The sequence below is a fragment of the Quercus robur genome, chromosome 8, assembly GCF_932294415.1.
Source record: "Quercus robur chromosome 8, dhQueRobu3.1, whole genome shotgun sequence".
Taxonomy (NCBI): Eukaryota; Viridiplantae; Streptophyta; class Magnoliopsida; order Fagales; family Fagaceae; genus Quercus; species Quercus robur.
In genome coordinates this window covers 57,482,587-57,509,756 of record NC_065541.1, presented here as the reverse complement: position 1 = coordinate 57,509,756, position 27,170 = coordinate 57,482,587, and the positions used below count along the sequence as shown (strand labels likewise).

Sequence of the window (27,170 nt, the reverse complement as noted above, 5' to 3'; positions counted from 1 at the left end):
AAAAAAACTTATAGTGGTATATATTCAAAAAGACTTTAACATGAAATTGACGAAAAAATGCTACATATCATAAAGTTTTTAATTTGAGCGGTCAATCATGCATTTTAATAGCTATCTTTTTTATCTCTACCTCATTTTAATAGCTATCTTTTTATCGAACACGGTTTTCTCACCCCAATAAAAAATAGAGCACCCTAACCTAATCCAAAAGGACCAAAACCGCTTGTTTCGTTGCTATCCACTTTGGGCAGGCTTGCGTAACATGCACATGAACTTAATATTATACAAAGGGAACTAATAAAAAAGCTTGAACTGGGGGGGAGAAATATATAAATTCCAAAACTTGCGGGGCAAACTGTAATTTCCTCCATTGCATAACACAAAAAATTTGGGACCGTACGTGTGCTTCTCTAACCTACGAAACCACCAAACAATGGCGGCCAGGATGTTCCAGAAGCGACTGCTCTCTCTCTTTGTCCGCAATCAAACTCAGCTTCAGACCCATTTCCTTAAATCTAAAGGTGATTTCTACGAATTAAGATAATACTAATGTTCTTCTGATTACTATGTTTTTGTTTTTGGAAGTTTAAAACTACCGTATCCGTATGCTATGTTTGTTTTCTAAGAAAACTGAGGTAAATTGTAACAAATTCTAACAATGTGAGGATGTAGCTGGTTGTGGGTTGTGGGTTGTGTTTGGTTCTGTTAAAAATTGGTTTTTTCAAGATGAATATTTTTCTTATTATTAGTTTGTTAAAGTTGAATGAAATTAAAGACTGAATGCAAAAATTTGGTCTTTTTTAACTTATTATTAGTTTTTGTTTTTGGAAGTTTAAAACTGTCGTATGGTATGTTTGGTTTCTAAGAAAACTGAGGTAAATTGAAACAAACACTAACAATTTTTCAGTATTGCCACTTTCTTTTTTTTTGAGTTGAACTTGTTTGTGAAGATGTAGCTGGTTTTGGGTTGTGGGTTGTGTTTGGTTCTATTAAAAATTGGTCTTTTCAAGATTAAGATTTTACTTATTATTAGTTTGTTAAAGTTGAATGAAAAGACTGAATGCACCACAACATTCTCTTGGTGCGATGGTCAATCCACAAGTATAAGTGCTTGTGGGGTGTGGAAGGGCAAGGGCCGGAGTTCAAGTCTCCAGGAGGGAGCTTCACACGCATATACATTTAAATATTAAGTTAGAGTAGAATTTTTATCTTATATATAAAAAAAGGACTAAATGTAAAAACTTGGTCTTTTTAACTTATTATTAGTTTCTTGGCTGAACAGGTGAAGGGTTTTTCTGTGGGTTTTATTTATTTAATGTTAGTATTTTCCTTGAAGAAACAAACTTGCTATTGAGCATGTAAAAGAATTGAGAATAGAGTTGGAAGCTACAAGGGGATAACAACTGAATAAGGTTTATAATTACTCTCAATAGCTTTTTTCAACTATGAGAATCAGACATAGTACATTTGATTTGAAGTTTGGAGAGCAACTTTGTATTATTAGCTTATTATTCTTTAGCATTATTAATCCACATGAGTGTGCTGAAGACCAAGTACCAATATATTAAGATTTCATATTTGTTGATTGAATTTAGAATTTTATGGGGTAATATTGAACATGGTCTTTATTAGGGGTTTGGTTTAACCCTTTTGGCAATGGTTTGATGGCTTACCAGCTTCAGTGGAAAAAGTAATACCATCAATTAAAAATGCAGTTAATTAAAAATTAAGAAATTGAGAAATTCTGTTAAAAATCTAGCAAGCAATGATGAATCATATTGTGATGATCAAGACATATCCTTGACATCCTTGTATTGATCTTAAGGGCGTGCTGAATGCGTTTTGATAATCTTTGGTACCTCAGTTAAAACTAAAATTTATTTGATTCCTCGGTTTCTAGGCCTTAAACTGAGATGCTTCCTTGAACTTTTGGTGAAGTGGATGAATTATGGATGTGTTTCTCAAGTTTCATGTTACTACCTTACTAATGAAACATCTTACTTAAGAGCAATGATACTAGCTATTTGTTGTCCTATGATCACGTAGTAAGTTCACAATACTCATTTCACCACTGCATTACTGAAACATTTTACTTCAAATCAGTAAAACTAGAGTGGTGACCAAGGATGTTGTGACCTAGGAGGTGGAAACATTTATAGAAGATAGAGTAGAGACGAGCACTTCAGGACTGTTCAAAGTGCTTATATTGATCTAATATACTCTTTCGCTGCAGAAGAGTTTATTTCTGACCTTGGTAGTTCAGTTAAGTTTCCTTGTTTTATTTAAATGTTTAGATGAATGTCTTCCTAAGTAACATATTTTCCTGCTTGAATTATTGTTTATATTATTTGCTTGATATCTTAGTCATCTCTGTCTATGTGTGGCTTTTCCCTTATTGGTGGCAGAATCTTTTTGGCAATCTCTTCGACCTCTTCCTTCTGCAAATGCATCCTTTAGCAGATCCGAATTTTGTCAAAGAGGGATTCAGACACAAACACAACCAACCAGCCATGCCAATGAAGATTTGGAAAATCATGAAACGGGCACTTTGAAGCCTGATTGTGACTCAGTAAATGCTCCCTCCAATATAAACAGTAATGATAGTTCAACCGTGAAGTATTCTGCAAATTCTAACTTGAAGCCATCCGCAAGGCATGATCTTGCCATGATCTTTACTTGCAGGGTCTGTGAAACAAGATCTGTGAAGACAGTTTGTCGCGAATCATATGATAAAGGGGTGGTGGTGGCACGTTGTGGTGGGTGTAATAATCTACACCTGATTGCAGATCACCTTGGAATGTTTGGACAACCAGGGAGCATTGAAGATTATCTGGCTGCTCGTGGTGAGGAAGTGAAGAAAGGTTCTGTTGATACCCTGAATCTGACGCTTGAAGATTTAGCAGGAAGCAAACCTTGAAAGAATTACATAGCAGTTTTCAGATGATGTTTCTTAGTTATGTAAGAATTACATAGCAGTTTTCAGATGAGGTTTCTGATTAATGTATAATTATCTGTGAACCTAATTTTTATTTGTTTTGTTAAAAGGTTTTTTTTTTTTTTTTTGGGATATATTTTTAAAATTAAGTTGCTTATACATGTTATTCATATAAGCAATCACAAATGGTTTATGCATAGCATTATGCACTTGATAATCTAATGAAAATGCCGGGCTGCGTCTGTCAGCTAAAACACTGGTAATCCATTGAATGAAGATGGAAAATGTCAACATGAGGATTTCAGAATGACAAACACCAATTGCTTAATTGTAATCAATAAAGTTTCCAACAGTTTTTATCTTTTCCAAGGATAACTTATTGCTATTATTATTATTATGGTAGTGTATCTGTTTATGTTTGCATGAAGGCCCTCTTACAGATGGGAGTTATTCTGCAACGTGGCAGGGTCAGATCAGAATTTGGAGTTTTGAACCATCATGAGCTAAACACAAGCCAGATGATGTCTGAATGTTTTTCCATCTCCCACCTCTATATGAATATTTGATTCCACATCTTATAATCAGTTATTGTGATTTCATGGATGAGCCAAGCTAGTGACAGATGCACCTTCATAGCCAATGAATTTTCTATATATCCAATCATAGTACTATCATGGAAAGATGAGGATTTTTTTTCCTGGTGTGATGAAATGATTTGAACAAAGCAGATGAAAGTGATTTCTTTGTTTTTGTAGAGAATCACGAGGGCAGGCAAGTGTGTTATGTTGGAAATGAAGCATTAGAGAAAGTAGAGACAGCCATATTAAATACTTGCATTGATTTACGAATGCTCAAACTCGAAGTTTTAATTGAATTCAAGTCAGCAATCAGCATAACGAAATTAATTTAGTTCAATCAAATTTTCAATTGAGCTATAAGATATATGACAAGAGAAAACATTAGGTCCGGACGTGGCGTAAAATATGAATTAGCACATTCATTTCCACTAGAGGACAACAAGTATTGAATGATATTGCATGTAGAATGTCACAGAGTTACAAAACTTATACAGTTATAAAATAAACAACTATCATACTTGTTAGAAGTACACTTTTTCACCTCCAAAAAGTTTAAAGACTCTGAAAATTTCACATTCCTTCTTTATCTTTGTATTGTGATGGATATAAGTGAGGTGAATGACAACTCAACTTAAAAAAGAGTAAAAAAAATTCAGTATAATTTTTGGTGATACAAGGCTCTTTTTAGCCAAAGTAAGCTAATACTAAGATTTAAGAAAGAGATTACACTAACTAGAAAAGGCAAAATTTTGAGTTGGATTCGGCTAAAATTTTTGTCCTACAAAGTAGACGACAGGCGTTGAGTAATTATTAACAACTAGTTTCACACGACAAAATAGTGCCTGTCGTATAGCAGTAGACAATTGAGGATTTTTTTTTTGGCTCAGAAAATGGAAATGAGAGAAGGTTTTTAATTTCCAGAGTCCAAAGCCAAAGGACAGTTTCTAGTTTCTACCAAAAAAAACTATGGCTACTCGTCTTGTTCCCTCTACTTTTTCAGCTTCTCTTCACAGCTTAGCTTCCAGAAGTTCCATGGCTATGGTGGGTTTGGTTTCTTGCTCTCCCAAGACCCTCACACCATTCTCTCTCACCAAAAGTTTCAACTTTATCTCACTTTCCACCACAAGGAAACCTCTCACAAAATCACTCCAAGGTAAAAAAAATTTCAATACCAATTCTTTTAAGTTGTGATTTATTTCGTGGGGGTCTTTATTTTTGGCTGGTAAAATTGTATCTGTATTCATATGTATGTATGTCAATATGAAGACTGAAACTTTCACTGGGATTTTAATTGGTTTGAGTGTTTCTGGGGTTTACATAATGAAATTTATACTTTTGTAGGGACAACCAATTGTCTGTTTTCAATGAAAAAATATTTTTTGGTTGTAATTGGTGGATTGTCTGGTTGAACTTGAATAGAAGTAAGCACATAGGAGGCAGGGAAAAAAATGTGGAAACTAATTCTTTATGGGAGAAGAAATAAATAGAACAAGAGATAATTATGGAGGGTAAGGACTAAAAAAGTTTTAATGTTTTCATTTGGTTGTTGCATAGGCAGAACACAGATTTTAGTAAGGTCCATTTCTGTTTCAAGAACATTTTTTTGGTAACAGAATAGAAAGAATTTTTTTTTTTAACCAAGGCTATCACAAAGTGCCGATTGAATCAAATTCCATGTAAAAAAAAGTGTGAATGAAGAAAAGAATAAATCTCCCAAGCAGCAAGGTCCTAACGGAATGAAGTGGAGATTGAGTAGTGATGGTCAATTTGATGTTACGTCATACTACGATGCTATAAGAGGCACAAGGGCAGTGACACATTTCCTTGGAAATGTATTTGGTGGGCACAGGCTTCAAAGAGGGTAGCTTCTTTTGTGTGGACAGCAGCGTGGGGAAAGGTTCTAATTGTTGATAGCCTTGTTAAGAGAGGCATTAGTCTAGTAATTTGATGTTGCATGTGTAGAAGCAGTGGTGAGACCGTAGATCAGCTGTAAAGCCCAGGAATGTTGTAGAGCTACTCTCTGGATGGATGGATTGGGTTGGAAAATATTCTTCAGTTATTTGGAACTTAGCTCCTTTATGCCTGTTGTGAACTTTCTGGATGGAAAGGAACAAGCATACTTTTGAGGGTGTGGAGGCCTCGGTTATTTTGTTATAATTTTCTTTCCTAAGAACTTTGTTTGAATGGTCTTCTGCTTTTGGGTCATAATGAGATACGTTCCATTGTAGAATTCATTGATTCTCTATTCATTTAGACTGTAACTTTCACCCTGTTATCAAGAAAATATAGGAGAAGGGGATAAACCGAAATTTGAATCTAAAATTTTATTTTATGAAACCACAAAAAAAAAAAAAAAAGAATCGTTTAAATGAGCCCGTGCTTCATTTTTTAAGATATAATAAGAGAAACATAGACTCAATTTGCTTTCTCTTCTTTTTCACTGAAACCAGAATGAAAGTTGTTGGATGATGTACCTTTATGTTAGTCACTAGCACATGAAGTTGCACCCAATTACCCATTGGCCTTTATGTATGACCCAGTTTTTATTTGTTACATCATGATTTAGGATCATGGTTCTGTACAAGCAGAAATTAGTCATAATTTTGGTTTTTTTATAAGGACAAAAAGAAGCTAATGAAAATTTCCGCTTTCCTTGTGGGGAGTTCTAATGTTATTTTTTATTTAGAAGGCAATAGCTGTGATGATTCAAGTTTTGCTTCTTTTTATGCACCCTTGCAGTTCCAAAGAATAATGTTCCAAAGAGAGAAGAATTTGATCCCATTGAAAAACTTCTTAGGATGTTAAAAATGAATATTTATTGTGTACTACTTTTTGGCAGTGAGATCAGTGTCTACTCCTGCTGAAGGTGTTACTGTGTTTGATGATATGGTTTCTGGGACCAAGCGGAAGTATTACATGCTAGGTGGAAAGGGAGGGGTAGGGAAGACGAGTTGCGCTGCCTCACTTGCAGTAAAATTTGCTAACAGTGGGCACCCCACTCTAGTAGTTTCCACTGATCCTGCACACTCCTTGAGTGATTCTTTTGCTCAGGTTTAAAATTTTTTTTTCTTCTTGTTCTGCATTAAAATATCTGCTGGCCAAGTAGCACTTCACTAATTGGATTGAGTATGTACTTGTATTATTTATCCTAGGATTTGACTGGAGGAACACTGGTACCAGTTGAAGGACCTGATTCTCCATTGTTTGCTCTTGAGGTATAGAAAGATGTCTGTATGATTATCCTCTCTCTTGTCCTTATTCTTTTTCTTCTTCCCCCCACCCCACCCCCCCCCCCCCCCCCCCTTTTTTTTTCTTATTTCTTTAAGTTAAATTCATTAGTTTTATGCCAGATAAACCCTGAGAAGGCTAGGGAAGAATTCCGCAGTGCAACTCAGAAAAATGGTGGAACTGGGGTTCAGGATTTCATGAATGGTATGGGCCTCGGAATGCTTGCCGACCAGGTAAAGCTCTATAAGGAATTCTTGATATTGCAACATAACCTTATATTATAAGTATCTTTACTCAGTATGAACTCTATAACAATACACCAGGGCTATTCTCAATGGTTGACCCTATATTACAGTTAGAATAACTTCAGAACTTCTTTTATCCAGAATTGAGTTGAGTGGAGTGGTTTTTCCATGGTTTTATTTCTCTCCTTGGGTGACTGTGTAAGTGTACAAATGCATGCACCTGCACATGCACGAGTAGAGCTACTCACTTATGGTGCAAAATGAGGTCAAGTCCTGAGAAGTCGGGATTTTTTCCCCATCATAAATTTCCTCCCAACAGTTTATGATATACCTTTCCTTAATTTTTTAAAAAAGAAATAAAAATGAAAGAAAGAGAAAGAATGTCCTGACTTTTGAATGATCACAGTCCATATTCTCTTTGATTGACGTATTTTTGATTGATGAAGTTAGGAGAGCTAAAACTAGGAGAGCTGCTTGAGACACCTCCCCCTGGTTTGGATGAAGCTATGGCAATATCCAAGGTATGTATTATCTGCAGTTCTTATTTAGCTCAGTGTTTTGCACAATAAATCTTTTTAGTTTCCTTGCTTCCTTACTAACTAGAAATCCTCTTGCCAGGTTATTCAATTTCTGGAATCACAAGATTATAACATGTTTACTCGTATAGTTTTTGATACTGCACCCACGGTAAGCACATAATAAAATGTTCTGTGTCATGCATGTTGTCTAATATCTATTGAAGTTAATGAATTATTTTTGACAGGGTCATACTTTGCGTCTTTTGTCCTTGCCAGACTTCCTGGATGCATCCATAGGCAAGATATTGAAGGTAGCCATGTGGATGGGGAGTAAGAATAACCTACAGCAATCCCCCCCCCCCCCCCCCCCCCCCCCCCCCAAAAAAAAAAAAAAAAAAAAAAAGAAAAAAAGAAAAAGAATTTAATGATTATAAAAGTCAAATTATCACTCATGGTGAGAATGTGAGTTGTCTGAGTGTCTTAATTCTTTTAGCAGGATACATATTTCTGATAATTTATAATAAGTTGACTATAATGCGTGACCAAAGTTGACTTCTGGCTCTCTTTGTCATGGAAAAGCAACTAAATAAAATTTTTTCCAGCTCTAATAGCTTTTAATTGGCCATTTTTAAAGAATGTGATGACTATATAGTCAAAGTGCTGATTCTAAGCTAAGTTTGTAGATTGTATTCTTTTGCTTTTGTTAAAGAAAGAGAATAATTGATAAAGATCTTGTACATAAAAGGAGGAGCTGGAAATTCTTAGATACTAGCCCTTAGACAATTCATTACTTGTATATGGGAGATGTGGCTACAACCGGATGAGGAATATTCCAATGGTGACAGCTAATGGGGATACCTCTTCACTTGAAATTCCAAACTCGTCTAGAAGAGTACCACTCATAAACCACAAGAGTACAACACAATATATCTCCCTAAGGCAACAGCTTTGAATAGCTTTGATAATCACAGAGAGAGAGAGAGAGGTCTGATCATAACTGTGATACAGAGGAATCTGTTAAATTCTGGAAATAACATTGAAAATGGGTGGATTTGAAATTATCCATTGGTGTAAAGTTAACTATGAGAATCATGATGTCCATAATATTCTTTGGACAAAGTCATGTTATTAGATTAAGCAAGTAGAACATGGAAGACAATGGTTGATTTTCTATGTGATGACGAATCCATCTGTGTGTGTGTGAGAAAGAGAGAAGAATCCAACACTCTATCCCCCTTCTTTTGATGCCTTTAGTCCATATAACTATGTTCAGACATCATTGACATTCTCTCTCTCTCTCTCCCCCTTTGAGTTATTTTTTCCCATATTACTTATTGCCAAGACTTTCATCATTCTGTTTTCAACACTGTCGGTAAGTATCATACCTTAGATTTAAAGAGTCCCATGAGCATTGCCTTTTTTTTGGACATGTTGCTTCATCACAAACTTCCAGTTAGACTCATTTGACAAAAAAATTGTGATGCTATTTATGTTAACTTTCCATTTTGTGGGTAGGTAAGGAACATTTTCAATTATATTCTACTTGTAATCACTTGATTGTACCTTATTGGATTGGATTGGAAAATGTAAGCATTTCTTACTAATTCAGAAGAATTATTAAAACTTGTTCTCCGTACTACTTCCAACGCAATGTTTCTAGTGTTGTTTTCCATTTTCATTGACATTTTTTTTTTTCCATTCAAATTGGCTTTTGCAGTTCAGACAGAAAATAGCTTCGGCCACCTCAGCCATCAAATCTGTTTTTGGGCAAGAAGAAACCCGGCTGGATGCGGTCAGCCTTATGTTACTAGGAATTGGTGTTGCATTTTCTTTTTTGATTTTGATTTTGATTTACAAAATATCCTAATGTTGCTTTATAATGCAGGCTGACAAGTTAGAGAAACTGCGGGAGAGGATGGTAAAAGTGCGTGAGCTTTTTCGTGACACAGATTCAACTGAGTTCGTCATAGTAACAATCCCCACGGTGAGAATCTTTAGAAGCAGTTCTATACCAGTTGTTTTTCTTGTCATCTAAATGGTTTATTACTTTATTTGCTTTGTGGTACTTCCATTTGCTTTAAGTTTACCTCAAATGAATCGAGTGTTGGTTGTCATGAGCGTAGGATGGCTGATTAGCTTGTTATTGAGTGAATAGTTTGGGCTATATGCTTCTACCTTAATTACTCACATTTTTCTATTTTTGCAAGGTAATGGCGGTTAGTGAGTCTTCTAGGTTGCGTGCCTCCTTGAAGAAGGAAAATGTTCCTGTAAAGAGGCTTATTGTTAATCAGATCCTCCCCCCTTCTGCCTCAGACTGCAAGTTTTGTGCAATGAAGAGAAAGGTATTAATCAGTATACACACTTATTGGCACATTATATGCTTTATTATGTATTGATTGTGATAACTTGCTTAATGCAAGAACAATCAAACTGTGAGCATTTGCCTTTTACACCAGAAGAAAACATCGTGTAGTTTGAATTACTTTTCTTTCTTTATTTTGCTGTGTTTTTGGGGATAGTTGAAATGGAAAGTATTCTTTTTTTACATATTTCAGGATCAGTCGCGTGCTCTTGATATGATTCGGAATGACACAGAACTCTCCAGCTTGGAATTGATCCAGGCACCACTAGTAGATGTAGAGATTAGAGGTGTTCCAGCTCTTAAATTTTTGGGAGATATTATTTGGAAATGACCATCTGCAATATGATAAGGTAAACTTTTCTGAAATCTTTTCATAGTCTTTTCCCTCTAAAAAACACACTTATTCTTCAGAAATTGGAGAACTATATTTCAGTGAACTGATATTTTGGGTTATCATCAGCAGCAATGACAGTCACTCTTGATTGTATGGCTTGGCATGTTGATGTAGTCAAGAGTTGTGGCGCATCCAAGTTATAGGAAGCTGTTCAGTTAACAAAGATCCCGAAGTCTGAACTTTGGGATGTCAAAAAAAAGGGTGGCACCAATATGAATTTGGGATGGATTGCATGACCCCACTGTACTTCTTGCCCCCAAAATGTTTGGACAGAGTATAGAAACTTTTTTCCATTAAAAAAAAATTCCAAAAATGTATTTATTCGGCATGAATTTTACTAGCAATTGAGAGTCATAAGTCTTGCATATATTCTCAACGAAAAATGACGACCCCAATATCTTATGGTTTCTTTCAGCCAGCCTGGTTTATAAAGAAAAAGGGAAAGAAAAGTGGACACAAATTTCCCAATAAATTTACCTCAGGAATTTGATAATGTCACAAGTGTTATATTATTTATTCACATAAAAGTGGCTTTAGATATGTTCAATTCATCACAGGAAAGAAGATATATAATGGTTGATGCTCAATCATCTTATATCCCTTTGTTTGGATTCCAGTATATTGTTATTGAAGCAACCAATTGCAATTTTTATCCAGCAAGTTCTTAACTTTCCTGTTCTTCTAATTTACAAACTTGATGGAATAAAAGTTGCTGAACTAATTTGTAATCAGCTTGAGATAAAAGTTTAGACAATTAGAAACGATCCCATGTTTCCTCTCCTTGTACAGGTCTTTCCTTTTGTTCGTTTGTGTATGCACGTGTTTTGTTTGCGTATGCATGTGTTTTGTTTGCCTCTCTTTTCATTACTATGGTAAAAGTTCTTAGGAATATATATTCATAACTTTCATTACAAATTTTCATCCCACGCAATACTCAGATATCTCTAATTTGGAATGTATTTAAAATAAAATGATAATGGAATTGCGTAGTATTAGCAGTGTTTGGAAAGTAGAAGTTTGCCAGCAGATTAGCTGATGAAACTTTAAACCAATGTTCAACTAATATTCTTAGAGAATTCATTAATTTTTCCCTTATAAATTTTACAACATAAAACTTACAAACTCATTATCACCAGTTACAAAGAAGTAATTTGGTTATTTATCTATTATGTTGTGAAATTGAAACAATGACTCATTGTCATGTTAATTTGTAAGTCTTAAAATTGGCAAATAACTTGGCATTTTTATACTATAAAAGAATGTCAGTTAGTCTTGTCTCACTTCCTTTGGAAGGTCACCATACAAAGAAATGCAATCACACGACTAATGATTCCTATAAGGATAAGGATAAATATACATAGGTTCCAATCACGAAGGTCATAGCCATTCTTAAGAAGGAAGCCACACCGAGTAATCAGCCACACTCCATTATACCTGCAGTGCAAATCCAATAAGTAGCACCAAGGAAACTGTTAATTCTTTAGGAGAAGAAAGAAGGTACAAATCCTACATTATCCTAATAATGGTTGTTCCAACTTCCAAGTATCTTGATGAAGAAGGCCTTATTCACAAACATGAATATTTGAATTGTATTATGATTTAAAAGTAATTGTATAATGGTAATGATATCTTTACTTAATAATAAAAAGATTAAAAAAAAAAAAGAAATTTTCAATTGTATTTCAGGCTTGATCTAGAAATTCATGACCCACTTAACATATGTTTTCATTAGAGTCAAGCTATTTAATATAGGTTTGCTGGAAACTTTTGACTGTAATTAGTTGCAAACCCATTTATAATTTATAATTTATTTTCTAAATTTTATTGTAAATAATTTATTCTCCCTAAAAATTAAACAATTTTTAAAAGTAATTATCATTTCCCTATTTTTATAAATATATAATTTTATTATTTTTTGTGTTTTTAATTGATATTATTCTTTTTTGAAGTGGTCCATATTCTTTTAATTATTGTTATTATGCATTATATTTTACTAATTTCATTTTGCACAACTAAAATTTTTAAGTTTCAAATTTCACATTCTCTTAAGGAGATTATTATGATAATCAAAATTTATCACATAATTACAATTGATATTATTCAAATAATTGATAGACGCATTCAAACTGAGAGAGAGAGAGAGAGAGAGAGAGAGCATAATCGTTTGAACTAGACTAAAATGGACTGAATCGGACTGAATGGATCAAAGTGGACCGAAATGTTATGTTGATGTGACTCAAAAAGAGTTTAATAACAATAAATATTATGCTTTAGCTTTTAGATAATATATAGATTGATATAGGATGTATGTTTGGTTAGACTCTTCCATAAGCAGTTCCATGTAGAATGGGTGCAACACATATACAGTGTCAGTGTACACATTTGTAAGTTTATTGACAGGAAGTGTGATTCTGCCTTACCTTTCAGCATTTGCAATGATGAATGCTTCCAAAACCCGGTTAGGGTAGCAAAACTTCGCTAAAATCTTCATGAATTCACTATTTTTTGGCTGTGTCCCCACGAGAGTCAAAACAACTGGAAGAAGAATTGAACACTGCAAGAGACAGTGCCTTGTAGGTGAAATTAAAATTATATAACAATTGGAAAGCTGATATTTTCTTCTATGTGTGTTTATTTTACTCACCAGCTGGGCTATGCCTGATTCGAAAATGATGGCAAATGCATAGGCTGTACCAGTTACACAGTACACAAGGCAGAACAAGACCAAGTAATTATCTGCAAAGCTAGATCTTGGATTCGTGAAGAAGTAGAACATAGAGAGATATACTGCAGGTTTGATTACTGTATTAAAATGGTCAACTGTATCCTTAGAGAGAAAATAAGCTAGGCTGCTCATGCCAGAACCACTTTCTCTCCAGTAGTGTAATTTATCCAGAGAGAATGTTCTCAAAGCCGCAACCTTGCATAGAAGAGCTGAAATCAGCAATAGAGATCACAGTAAGTAACCTTCGTGCATATGGATTCCAGGTAGTACTATATAATTTATTTGACTAGGCAATCGGACTCCTTCATTATAGCCAAATCTGACATTTTTAATTTGTTACTGATTATTGCTTTGCAGATTTTAGGACGAATAAAGAACGCAGTTTGTTGTTTAATTAACTGAGAAACAATAATTCAGATTTCTCAAATCAAGTATGTACCACTACTAATATATATATATATATATATTGTGTATAAATCAACAAAGCAAATTCAAAGAAAGTCATACCAAGCGGTTAACTGTGAATAATGGGACTTACAAACTGCAATTATGGTATAAATATAAGCATCTTCACCAAAGTTTTGATCATTCACTTTAATGAGTTATCCTAAGCAAGCTCCGGCAAGTAATAAGATCAGATAATCCATTGCTAGCATTCTAGCTTCCCGAAGTCGCTGCTTAGCAACCCTGAAATGTCATGGGCATAGAGAAGATCAAGCTTCAACTTCTAATGAAAAGATAGCAGTATGGAACTGATGATCAGTGTAGGGGTAACTCAAAATTTTCATATCATTTAAATAAAATGTACTATTTTGGGTATGGAGAACTAACATGGCATTATGTTTTAAAGGAATATGAATCACTGGAATGACCAACAATCATTTACCCTCCATTGGGTTCTCAGATAATACATGGCAAAGGAGGGAAATTTTCTAGAAGTTAAAAATGCTTCAGAAAGAACAGCTCTATCACATTTTTCCTTTTCTTTCCTAGTAATTTTGAAGAACCATGTTTTAGATTTTGGGAATTTTATTATGCTAACCAGATACCAGGTACCAGGTTGTAGATTTCACTAAATCAATTATCTGAAAAATGTGTGATTTCAAGGTTATCTGGAAACATAATCAATTATTTACCTCACAACAAAGTATTTGTATTGCTGGCATAGACCTGGAGTTCTCCGGTTTGTTAACTCCTTGGACTTCAAAAAATTCAGTCGTATCTTATCCCGTTGTAGTTTCACATTGCTTTTCATACTTTGCCATAACTCTCCAGCAAAAGAATGTACCTTCATTCCAGAACCAACAGGATTGGTTTCACTAACTGGAATTACATCTCAAGATCTTCATGACTCACTCCTGAGCTGCCACCTGGTATCACTATACCCTCCACAATGTCAATTAAGTGGTCTGGAGGATTTACACGCTCTGGGATATGGATCCCAAGGCCAGCAAAGTATTTTTCAACTTTCTTCACTGGTCCATGATAGACAGTAAGACCACCTTTTGCCAGAAGTATCAAATCATCAAACATGTTGAACAAGGCATAGCTGAAGCAGAAATTTCACCCATTAATAAATAACAGAAGAAAATTAAACCCACAATCAACCAAACTCAAAATATGCATAGAATCTAAGATGAGATTTGTTAGGTTTTGAGTTTGTAATGTTGGCAAACCATGACAAAACATGACAAAAACTAAGTCTCATTAGTTTAGAATGGTCTACATTGAAGCCCAAGACAAAAAACTCAAGTTCGGGATAAAAACAAATGAGTTACAAGTTGGTTGGTTTGATTGATACTCGATTGATGCTAGTGATTTTTTATTGATCGAAAATCGCGTATCAGCAAAATCAGCAAACGTAAAAAGGCAATAACTTATCTGTTTGAAACCTAAATCGCGAGCCGTTTTTTCTAGTATTTAAAGGACATTATAAGCTAACCCTAGGTGGGGTTTTGAGAGTTTTTTTTGGAGAGATTAGAGTGCATCTTGTGCCTCTTTTGTAGATCTAGGGTTTTGTACTCAAAACCTCTCTTATGTCTTTTACCAGTGTTATTCCTTGAAGAATCTCAAGATCCAGTGTTTTAAAAGTTGCTACCTTCTCTAGTCATCAAAGGTGCTGATGATCTAAACTTTCAAGGGTGGTCTTGGAGTCATAAACAGGAGAGTTTGTGCTGTTAAACCTTTGAGTGGGATCTCAAAGTCACAAACGTGGGTGTTTGTGTTTTGCAAAGGCCAAAGAAAGAAAGAGTCCATGGTCTCGGAGCTTGCATGTGGTTGTGTCAGTAAGTTTCTACTGGTGGGTAGCAATAGGATGTTAGTGGTCTAAGTCGCTATTGTAAAACTTCGATTCTTTCTAGTTGATTTGTTTTTTACCTTGAAGATAGTTAGGTTAAATCCTCCCCAGGTTTTTTACCGGTTTGGATTTCCTAGGTTATCATATCGTTGTGTTTTTTTTAATTTTCCGCTACTATACATTGATATGATATATTTGTGTTAACCTAAATTTGTTAATTTGATTAAATAATCACTTGACTAATTACCTAGGTTAATCTGATTGTGGTTTTAAGGGGTCTAAAAACTATCAAGATTTATAATAATTTTCAGAACCAAGGTAATAAACCAAGACTGTTTAGCCTATGCAGGATCCTAGTAAACATGTCAAGAAGTTCCATATCTTTACCTTCCAGTGCTATTGCTTTAGGGGTGATGAATTAAAACTGATGCTAGAAGCTAATGCTAGAAATCTCTAAACTGGCTTTCTGTTTTAGTTGTTTGTATGCACATCTCATTGGCAGGAATTTAAGGCCAATCTGTTAGGATTTTAATGTTGGTTAATTTCATGACAAAAATATGTAGTAATTTTGAGTTATGTACCATGAAAGGGTGTAATTTGGGTTGAAGATTTAAGCTGTTGTTCACTGTGCAAGAATGAAAACCTCGCTCAAGAAAAATCCATAGCTCGGTTGAGCAAAAATGAATTCCAGATAGAAATTTTCAGTAGTCACATGTTTGGTTGAGTAAGACCTTATTATGGAAGTTATGGATTTTTACTTCCAGGGCTGATTTTGTAGCCACATCAACCTCAAACCCTGCATGAATAAAAGCCAAAATTGAACCCTGATCTCAAGAGAGGAAGATGGCTGCAAAAATTGAGAGAAAATCTAGAGAGGGAATTTCATAGTCTTCCAACCTCTGCAATTGAACATCCTTGAGAGGTATTTTTGTTCCAATAACTTGATCACCTAGTGTGTGTTGGATCTTGATCACGGAAACACAGAGCGAATGCAAATCTTCAGGAAGCTCTTGAAGTGGCCAAGAAATTGGTCCACAAGTGGCGATTGTTTGTGAAGTGGATCACATTAAGACACAAGGCACGAGTTTGCAGTTGTTAGCAGGGGCGGCCCTAGACATTTTGAGGCCTAAGGCGAGAACTAAAAATGTATGTATATGTGTATGTGTGTTTATGTATGTGTATGTGTATGAGTGTGTGTATGTGTGTGTATGTGTATGTTTATATTTATGTTTATGTATATGTGCATGTGTGTTTATGTTTATGTTCATTTATGTTTATATATGTGTGGATGTTTATGTATGTATTTATGTATGTGTATGAGTGTGTATGTGTATGTGTATGTTTATGTGTGTGCATGTGTATGTTTATATTTATGTGTATGTGCATGTGTGTTTATATTTATGTTCATTTATGTTTATGTATGTGTGTATGTTTATATATGTTTATATTTATAAACATAAATATAAACAACATATACATAAACATACATGGACACAAACACAAACAAACATACACAAAAACAAATAAACAAACATAAACATACATACACATAAATTCGCATAAACAAATATAAACAAAAACAAACAAATATAAACATACATACACATAAACACACACACACACACACATAAACATAAACATACATAGACATAAACACATATACAGACTGAGAAAAATTAAACCCTCATATAGACTCGAAAAAATTGCAAACTAACATCAATCCTTAAACAATTTCGTTAGTTACTTTGGTGTGCTAAATTGAGCCTTTATGTGTGTTTATATTTAAGTTTATGTGTGTGTATGTTTACGTTTATGTGAGTTTGTACGTGTTTATGTGTATGTGTGTTTATGTTTATATATATATATATATATATATGTATATTTATGTGTATGTGTATGTATGTTTATGTGTATGTGTATGTGTATGTTTATGTATGTGTTGATTTTGGTTGGGTTTTGGCCGTGGTGGTGGTCGTGATTTGATTTTGGCTGGGTTTTGGCAGTGATGTGTGGTTGGAGGTGATGAGCTTGAAAAGCTCCAACCATGGAGGTTTAGAAGGGGAGCTTGGTGGCCAGCCATGGAGCACAATGTGACGTGGGTTGAGGCAGAAAGAGGATGAGAAGGAAACAGGAACGACCTTAGACATTTTGGGGCCTAAAGCGAGAACTAAAAATGGAGCCCTTTTTATACTTATATATTAATTAAATTAATTTTTATATTATATTTTTCATCATTATTTTCATTTTCTTCTAAATTATTTTGAAATTCATTATCAAGATTTGTTGTATTGCAAAATTGAACATCATTTTCTTCTAAATTATTTTGGTGAATTGTTTATTTGTTATTTTATTTCAGAGGTTAATTTTGAGATTCACAAAAATTGAAAACTGATTTTTTTTTTTTTTTTAATTTAATGATTCGATAGTTGGAGGACAGGGGATTTAAACTCTTGATGTTTTTATTGGAAGCATTAGAAGATGCTAATTAGGATTGGAACGCCAAACATTTTCATTGAAAATATTAAAAGATGTTTATGAAAGAATATTAGAACTTAGAAGAAGAAGAGTTCACATTATTTTAAAAATAATCCTACGGATCTACTTTATGGTTTATAAAGCCCATTCCTCCATCAATCTGCACATGTATATCATTGTTATTCATTCGGTTCATGAACAACAATTAGGGATGACTACCTCAACTTGCCGTCTAAAATCACGGTTAGCCTTGTTTGTGTTATTTGAGCATTCTGTAAACTACGGGCTTCATTTGTTGCACCACTAAGCAAAATGCTCCAGTAGGCAAGTAGCCTTAGGCAAACGCATTAACACACGAGACTAACATTCACCAACGTTTTATCTGTTGTGCATCATTTGTTTTCACATTTTGTCAACAAGCACCATTGCCCTCAGTTTACACGTAATGTTTGATTCTGAGATGTTTGCCTTAGGCAAAGCCACACCTTTTGACTGATGGCAAAATATTCACCTCCAGCAAGATACCTAATAATCGTTAGATTTGTCATCCCTACTGGATGTAATTGCATTCCCCTTATCCTCATTGCATAATTTGTATTTGCAAAGGTTGCTCATTCTCTTGTGGGATCTTTAAATATCCCAAGAACGTGTTATGCAATACTTAGCGAATGTGTTCAAAATCACAAGATATATAACCTATCAATACAAGCCATTCCCACAACAAGACGTATTCACAACCTGTCAAAGGAAGGTACAACTCATTCACTAGGTGCCTGAATGTAAATCTATGCACATTCATGAGGCACAAGTAGCTTTTCAATTCCAAATGCATGTAATTTATCATGCTTCCTTACAGAATATGAGCTACACTAACCAATTGTAGCAAGCTGATCAAAAGCAAAATATATTAAAAGTGGTTTAAGTGCAGCCTAAGTACATACCCATAGCCTAGAAACAAGGAAAAATATCATCCTAGAGAGCAGCCCCACCACACATTACAACTAGCTCACAAAACCAGTTTCCAACAACATACATGAACCCAATAGATAAAAGAGAAATGAAGATCAAAGCAAGACATAGGTGGCATCACCGTTCAAGATTGCCTCATCTGGAATACTTTCTTGCAACTGAACCCTCTCTAACAGCATGAAAGCAAGCTCTGCCTTCCACTTGGAAATCAGGTTCTTTAAGAACACTATTTGAGTCCAAATGAACCACTCTTTGGCAATATGACGAAGGTGAAGACGAAGGAATGTAACAGCCATACCAAGCTTTATCAAGTCTCTGACTGTACCCCTCCATTCAAAGAGGCGTACCTTTGTCAAAGAGGCAACAGAGGTACTTTTCATATCCATAATTACTGCAGCCAGCAAACTTAACAGAAAATTCCCTATTCCCGAGCCAACTTCAAGTTGACTAACAAAATCCTCGTGTTTAGACCTAAGTTGCTAGTATAGGGGCACTCTCCAAGGGAACCGAGAACCTTTGGATGCTTGTCTCTGAACTTGTAAATTTGAAGAAATGAGAAGCTGAAAATTAAGAGAATGAGAATTTGAATAATAACTTTGAAACTTAGAAATTTTAATTCTACCAAAAGAAATTAAAAATATATAATGCATACTAACAATAGTTAGAAGAATAAGGTCCATTTCATAAAAAAATAATATCAATAAAAAACGATAAACTTATATATTTGTAAAATTAGAGTAATGAAAATTACTTTTTAAAATTGTTTAATTTTTAGAAAGAACAAATTATCTACGATAAAATTTAAAGAATAAATTATACATACTCAGTATAAGTTTTTATTATCATAATAGACCGATACATATTCAATATAAGTTTTTTTGTAATAAAAAACTTATAATTCAAATTATACATAAGTTTTTATCCCAAATAATAAGAACATCAAAAGTATTAAGTATGTATAATTCAATTTAAGTCCCAATTAGTCCAAAATAGAACGAATGGGACAAAAAACCCGAAAGAACACAATTCGCCTATAACTACTTTCCCCTTTCTCTCTTGTAAGCTCACTACCAAACATCCAAAAAAAAAAAAAGAATTTCCAACTCCTCCTCTACTTAAACGAGGAAAGCTCCTCCGCTCAAACTAAGATGGCGATACCCAATGTAAGTTTAGTCGTTCCACACCATCCATCTCATTTACAAAGATTGTTCTCAATATAGTTCTTTGTTGTTTTTGGCAGAGGAGTTGGCTCTGTTTTTAACAGTGTGTAGACTCACTATCTTTTCAGGTTGTAGGCATTCAAAATATGGGAAATTCTTGCTTTATGGTGACAAAATTGCAAATGGTTGCTCACACGCAAGAAATTAGAGAGATAGTAGCACGGCATAAGTGTCGGTCTAAGGAATTTTGTTTGCCTTGTCTGCTTCAACCATTGTTGGATGCAATCCAAGATGAGCAAGTTGATGTATTTTCGTCGGTCGACCTTTATGAATTTTTACCTGGTTGTTTCCAATCTCTTTAACTTTTTTATAATTTTTTTAAATAAATTCTACTTAGGTTACCTGGTTGTTTCCAATCTTTTGCAACTTTTGTTAGCACATATTCCCAAGGAGACCAATTTGATATAGTGGAGTTTTCCAATTTTTTGTTACTTAAATGGGAATGGATGTATCACAGATTGAACCCCTTTTTGGATTGAACCTCTTTTTAGATTGAACCACGTCTGATATAGACAATCCCATTTGAGTAACAAAAAATTGGATAAACTCCACTGCATCAAATTGATCTCCCCAGAAATACGTGCTAACAAAAGCTACAAAAGATTGGAAACAACTAGGTAACCTAATTAGAATTTATTTTAAAAAAAATTATAAAAAAGTTAAAAAGATTGGAAACAACTAGGTAAAAATTCATAAAGGTCGACCGGCGAAAATATATCAACTTGCTCATCTTGGATTGCATCCAAGACTGGTCGAAGCTAACAAGGCAAACAAAATCTCTTAGACCAACACTTATGTTGTACTACTATCTCTCTAATTTCTTGCGGGTGCTCAACCATTTGCAATGTTGCCCACATAAAGCAAGAATTTGCAATATAAATATACATACACATAAACACACACACACATAAACATAAACATACATAGACATAAACACAAATACAGACTGAGAAAAATTAAACCCTCATATAGACTCGAAAAAATTGCAAACTAACATCAATCCTTAAACAATTTCGTTAGTTATTTTGGTGTGCTAAATTGAGCATTTATGTATGATTATATTTAAGTTTATGTGTGTGTATGTTTACGTTTATGTGAGTTTGTACGTGTTTATGTGTATGTGTGTTTATGTTTATGTATATGTATATTTATGTGTATGTGTATGTATGTTTATGTGTATTTGTATGTGTATGTGTATGTGTATGTGTATGTTTATGTATGTGTTGATTTTGGCTGGGTTTTGGCCGTGGTGGTGGTCGTGATTTGATTTTGGCTGGATTTCGGCAGTGGTGCGTGGTTGGAGGTGATGAGCTTGAAAAGTTCCGACCATAGAGGTTTAGAAGGAGAGCTTGGTGGCTAGCCATGGAGCACAGTGTGACGTGGGTTGAGGCAGAGAGAGGATGAGAAGGAAACAGGAACGGCCTTAGACATTTTGGGGCCTAAAGCGAGAACTAAAAATGGGGCCCTTTTTATACTTATATATTAATTAAATTAATGTTTATTTAATATTTTTCATCATTATTTTCATTTTCTTCTAAATTATTTTGAAATTCATTATCAAGATTTGTTGTATTGCAAAATTGAACATCATTTTCTTCTAAATGATTTTGGTGAATTTCTTGCTCATTTGTGATATTTTCATCTAAATTTTGTGTTATATTTTGTTTATTACTAATAACAAATTTATCCATTGATCATTTTTGAGACTCAATTAATTTTTCTTTTTTTAAGTTTTTCATATCCAGATGCATATTTTGTAGTAAACATTTATAATCAAACAATATATTTATAAAGACTAAAATAAAAAATAACTTTCAAGTGTAGAGCAAATGATAAATAGAACTTGATTTATATAAAAAGTATTATTGTAGTTTCATTGAACAATAACAAGTTTTTAGCAATCTCAACCTGCATAAATTAAAAAAAAAAAAAATTAAGCACAAGCATAACAAAAATTTAAGCACAGCCATAACACTAACACAAGACTTATTAATAAGACCCACCAAAAAAAAAAAAAAAAACACAAAACACAAAACACAAAACAAATCCTATCTATAACAAATTTGTCCCTAGCTCTACATGGGCATATTCTCCCGGATGTTAAATGTTTGTCAAATGCTCTCCAATTTGTTAGATATTCTCATGTATACCGTCAAGAGAATAATGTAGCACACGTATTGACAAGAAAAGCTCTGAGTGAGCCAAATCTAACTGTCTGGATGGAAGATGTACCACCAGACATTCACCATATTGTGCAGGCTGATTTAGCTAATTTTGAAGAATAATAGTAGCAAGCTTCATTCTCTAAAAAAAAAAAAAAAAAACTTGAAGGCCCAAACTTAACGCCCAGTCCAGGGAGGGTCCAGGCAGCCACTGATAAGTGATAAACAAAGTTACAAAACCAGCCAGGGAGGGCCCAAATAAACAAAGTTATCTTAAGTTCTTAACAAATAAAAGCCCAAATATTTATAATTTTATACCTGATTCCTTCCTGAACCACAGAACCTGATACGGTGAGGTGAGCAGTTGAGACTTGAGAGAGGCGGAGAGCAGAGAATCAGAGAGAGGCTGAGGCAGATGAGACCAGACTGAACAGTGGAGACTGGAGACTAGAGAGAGGCGGAGAGCAGAGACTAGAGAGAAAGGTAAAATTTTTAGGGTTTTGATTTGTGATTGTTTTGTGGTTAATCTCTTAGACCGGATTTGTAGTTTATCTGGTCAATGATTTTGTTTAGAACCAATGTTTAATAGGATTTACCAAAATTTTTGTTTTTTTGGTTAAAAGGATGTGCCAGATTATTTTTGAAACTAAATTTTCTACTACCCGGTTGGTTCTTTTCTAAAATTTTGGGACTTGGGGGCCTTAGGCAATTGCCTAACTCGCCTAAGGGAAGGGCCGGCCGTGGTTAAACGAGTATTAGAGTAAGAATTTAAATACGTTTGATTTTAGACATGAGTTTGATTAAATTTGATGAATAATTCATTAAAAGAAGCTTTAAGGTATGGGGGTACAATGGCTCTTGTTCATGTTGCATCTGTGTATCTTGATATTAGATTTAAAGTTCCTTATTCAGCTTTTTCATGTTGCATCTGTGTAAAATTCCAGATTTTGTTTAGGATTAGTGTATGACTCCTTGTGTTAACACTTCACAAGTTATAAAATTTCTTTGCAATGTTGTCTACCTTGTAATTCCTTCTCTGTGTTATGATTAAAAATGTGTTACAGATATCAAAGCCTAGTTTTGGAATAATAAACAACAGAGTGTTTTTTGGAAGCCTAGGACTTTTAGATTGAAAGTTAACATCCATAGCTTTAATATTGAATTATGTTTCAATATAAATGGACTTCTCTAAGTAAAGTTACTGTGAGAATTTTTCTTTACAGAAATCTTTCTATTACAGATTTGAGTTTGTCACCTTAATAGAATTTTGGTAAATTATGGAGAACTACTTTTGAGCTGAATTTTCAGTGCTAAATGGTTTAAATGTAAGAGTCCTCTCTATGAAAATTATAACCTACCCGGATAGCCCTAAATGAATCAAACGAATTCTACAAAAGGGCTGACCTCTACTCAATTCAATTGACCTGGGATCAGCCTGAAAGATGTAGGAACCTGATGGATTTTTAAAATGTTAATTTGGAGCCAATCAAATCATAGACACTATCACACACAAATCAACAGCGATTGACATATGGTCCATTAGCGTTGTCCCCATTCATCTCACCTCACTAAGTCAATTAGTTTTATTTCTATTCTTCATTAATATTTTTGACAGAAGATTGTAGTGACAATTTGTCTTATTAGTAAAATTTTCTTATTTATATCTTTTGCAGAAGCTTTCCTGTGGTGACTCTAGTCTTTGATCTAAAGAAAGATGGAAGCCATCTTTTCAAATGATGATCTTGCAATGGAAATATTATCCCGATTTTCAGCTTTGCAACTTTCGCGTTTCAAGTGTGTCTCCAAGAGGTGGAAGAACCTTATATCTGATCCATCCTTCTTACGTCTTCACCACCAAAGGTCCCAACTCAGGGGCATCACAACCCTCCTTATTGACCAGCGTAGTGATATTACTGGTGATCGTTTAAGATGTAGGATGTCGTTTTTTACTACCTGTGGACCTTTTTCTGAAGACGACCGTCGTGTTCCAATTATGATACGAGATAGTTTTCCTGCAACTGGAGTTGTCATAATGGGTTCCAGTAATGGACTCGTTTGTTGTAGAAGTCGTCAAACTTTGGAACAACGAATGCTAGTGATCTTCATTTGCAACCCAATTACAAGGGAATGGATTTCCCTTAGACCCACTAATTGTCATGTTGGTCACATCTTTGCATTTGCTTTCTATCCATTTGGCTCTTCATCAAACAAGGCCTCTTGTTTTAAAGTGGTGAGCATTCAGCGTCAAAAATATGACCAGAATTCTTATTCCTTCGTTATTTACTCCTCAGAAACTGGAAAATGGAAAACCTCCATGGAAGTCTGCCACTGCGAGGACGATCTTAACGAGAACAAATATATTCATATCAAAGGAAGGTTTTATTGGTTGACCAAGAAACAGAGAATAATCACTTTTGATCTGGAAGAAGAGCTGTCTGGAGTGATCATAGCACCAGGTCCGATGTTGAGATATGGCGTTCGAAATAGCGATTGCCTTGGGGATTCAGATGGGTATCTTCATTACGCGTGTGTTGATGAGTCTGATCTTAGAGTATGGATGTTAAAAGATTGTCAAAAACTTGATTGGGTCCTTAAGCACCAGTTGAATTTAGATCAGTTTCGTGTGGAAGGTCAAGTAATGACTGACTATCTTCAGTTCAGTATTAATCGTGTTGGGTGCTTTCCTAAGGATGATATTTTTGCACCTGGTTATTTAGCACTAGGAATTTTGACTTTCTATGATGAGTTTATTTATATGATGAGATGGGGCAGGTTGGAGTCATATAATTTTAGGAACGGAGTCCTAAAACGTCATCATATGATACATGCCCCTTTTTTGGACCATTATAATTATGTACCTGCGACTGTACTCCCATACTTGGCTACCTTGGCAGCAAATGGTGTTCTCAAGGTGAAACAGAACTCCATTGATGATTTGATTTCAGTCCCAGCAACTGTGCTCCCATGTTCAGCTACCTCAGCAATGAGTGGCCTTCTCAGGCTAATACGTTCCTGTGGTTTTGTTGCTTCAAATTCTAGTTCTTATCAAGGAAGGCGAAAAAGAAAAAGAATCAAACCCGTAAGCTCACCACATTTCTAAACAGGTGCCCATTGAATTGGAATTATTTGTATTTCTTTTGCTTGAATTGGCAGCATCAGCCTACCAACTTAATGAAGCCTTAGGTTTTTTGGCATGTACAAAGATATTTGACTTCCTTAATCCTTACCATCTTAACTATTCAGGCATATTTGTGTTTGTTGCATCAAGTGCTAAAGCTATAACTTTGTTCCACAATCCTTAGAAACCTCCAAATTCTCTCTCCCTCTCTCTCATACCTATTGATCTCTAAAGGGAGATATATATATATATATATATATATATATATATTTATATATATTACCTTCCTCATGCTTATTTATATAGGTTGTCCATCTTCCCATCAAACACAAACACCTAATATTTCTCAATTTCTTACCTCTTTCAAGTGCCAAAGGTTTCTAAAATACTAAATTTTTTACTCCATTTTAAATCATAACACGTTATTATTGCTAATAGAATAAGAAATAGTTCCCAAAAACCCAAAACAAGACTCAAATCTTAAAAAAAGAAAAAAAAAAAGAAAAAATAAAAAGAAAAAAGAAAGACGCAGACTAAACTACTTCAACTCTTTGCTTATAGAATAAGAAATAGTTCCTGAAAATCCCCCAAAACATGACTCAAATCTTAAAAAAAAAATAATAATAATTAAAAAAAAAAAAAAACCGTAGACTAAATTACTTCAACTCTCTTTGCTAATAGAATAAGAAATGTTCCCGAAAACCCAAAACATGACTCAAATCTAAAAAAAAAAGAAAAGAAAAAGATGGTCCAAATGATGTCTCAAAGAAAATGATTGTCTAATATTTAGTTGTTTATTTTTTGAGAAAAAAAAAGACTACTCGACCCCATTACCACGATTTCTCACGCCCTATGGTACATTGTCACTTAGGCTTTTTGGTAAACTCATGGATATATACCACCAACACACAACAGTGCATATCACTACTCAACCTTATTACCACGATTTCTGCATATATATTACGACGTATGGGTCAATACTAGTACTCGAACCCAAGATCTCCTTGGCACTTAGTTCGAAATCATAGGTCTTTTTGAGGGCTTCCCTATCGAAACAATCTTCACTTTTTTTTTTAATAAAAAAATTTACAATATGACAAATTGTGATTAAAGTAATATATTTTCAATTTTTGATGAAGATTAAAATAATATCATTCTATACGGACTTACTTTTAATATCATTTTTATTAATACTAATAATTATATATCACCGTCATATTAAAAAATAATAAAACTTGTAGTATTAAAAGCCATGATCATTGAGCAAAGACACTTGTGGTCATCAGTGGATGACTATGAAGCAAAGACCCTTACGATAAAGCACGAAATAACTTTGTTGAGATGCGTGTAGAAGAATCATACAGACATTGTTCACTGGTGAGAAAAACTGTCATTCGCTGGATTGGTAATTGTATATTTTTTGATGTATTGTATGTTCCAATCGTTAGAAACAACCTTATATGTATGTCTGTACTTATGAGACAGTTTAGCTTCGGTCATCTAACTGTTTAAAAATGATAATCATTTCCATTGTAATAATTTGTAAAAGGGAAGAAGGTAACAAAGATAGTTTTTTTTTTTTTTTTGCATGCCATGTAACTGTAGAAAGGAATAATCAAATCGTAGTAAACAGGAAAAAGCTAACAAAGATGATTTTGTTGTTTTCTATGTATTGTATGCACATATATAGCATTTGAAACTGCTAATCCAATTTAGATCCCTTAGTTAATTTACAGCAGAGTTATTAATTATTTATCAATTTGTCTCAATTATGTGATCCACACAAAATAATATCTCCTAAATAATTAAGGCCACCTATTAGAACAAGGCCTCAAATTTTATTTTAATAATTAGTTTTTAATAAAATATCATAAATGAGTTGTTTATTCTTTTCCCTATCAAGTAAGACCCTAATGTTAACGTTGTCAACCAATAAAAATCCAAC

General features: G+C 34.1%; 4 protein-coding genes across 5 annotated transcripts; 3 read left to right on the top strand and 1 right to left on the bottom strand.

Annotated features, from left to right (window-relative positions):
* Positions 1 to 336: 336 nt before the first annotated feature.
* Positions 337 to 3,189, top strand: LOC126697229 (uncharacterized). The gene is made up of 2 exons (XM_050394130.1): positions 337 to 521; positions 2,406 to 3,189. The coding sequence occupies exons 1-2, from the start codon at positions 434 to 436 to the stop codon at positions 2,915 to 2,917; spliced, it is 600 nt and encodes a 199-aa protein (XP_050250087.1). The 5' UTR covers positions 337 to 433; the 3' UTR covers positions 2,918 to 3,189.
* A 1,232-nt stretch (positions 3,190 to 4,421) lies between these two features.
* On the top strand, positions 4,422 to 10,629 carry LOC126697228 (ATPase GET3B-like). Of its 2 annotated transcripts, none has more exons than XM_050394129.1 (12): positions 4,422 to 4,666; positions 6,353 to 6,564; positions 6,666 to 6,728; positions 6,864 to 6,974; positions 7,433 to 7,507; positions 7,605 to 7,673; positions 7,750 to 7,815; positions 9,222 to 9,296; positions 9,390 to 9,488; positions 9,712 to 9,846; positions 10,060 to 10,216; positions 10,327 to 10,629. In XM_050394129.1, exons 1-11 carry the CDS (start codon positions 4,480 to 4,482, stop codon positions 10,195 to 10,197), a joined length of 1,230 nt encoding a protein of 409 aa, XP_050250086.1. In that variant the 5' UTR covers positions 4,422 to 4,479; the 3' UTR covers positions 10,198 to 10,216; positions 10,327 to 10,629. The 2 variants fall into 2 exon arrangements, with proteins under 2 accessions (XP_050250086.1, XP_050250085.1); XM_050394128.1 differs by having other exon boundaries at positions 4,423 to 4,666; positions 10,330 to 10,629.
* A 908-nt stretch (positions 10,630 to 11,537) lies between these two features.
* Positions 11,538 to 13,173, bottom strand: LOC126694069 (putative white-brown complex homolog protein 30). The gene is made up of 3 exons (XM_050390100.1): positions 12,905 to 13,173; positions 12,681 to 12,814; positions 11,538 to 11,694 (listed from the first exon to the last, which is right to left on the bottom strand). The coding sequence occupies exons 1-3, from the start codon at positions 13,115 to 13,117 to the stop codon at positions 11,538 to 11,540; spliced, it is 504 nt and encodes a 167-aa protein (XP_050246057.1). The 5' UTR covers positions 13,118 to 13,173.
* A 9,242-nt stretch (positions 13,174 to 22,415) lies between these two features.
* On the top strand, positions 22,416 to 25,355 carry LOC126697227 (F-box protein At5g49610-like). The gene is made up of 2 exons (XM_050394127.1): positions 22,416 to 22,590; positions 23,781 to 25,355. The coding sequence occupies exon 2, from the start codon at positions 23,822 to 23,824 to the stop codon at positions 25,205 to 25,207; it is 1,386 nt and encodes a 461-aa protein (XP_050250084.1). The 5' UTR covers positions 22,416 to 22,590; positions 23,781 to 23,821; the 3' UTR covers positions 25,208 to 25,355.
* Positions 25,356 to 27,170: the final 1,815 nt, after the last annotated feature.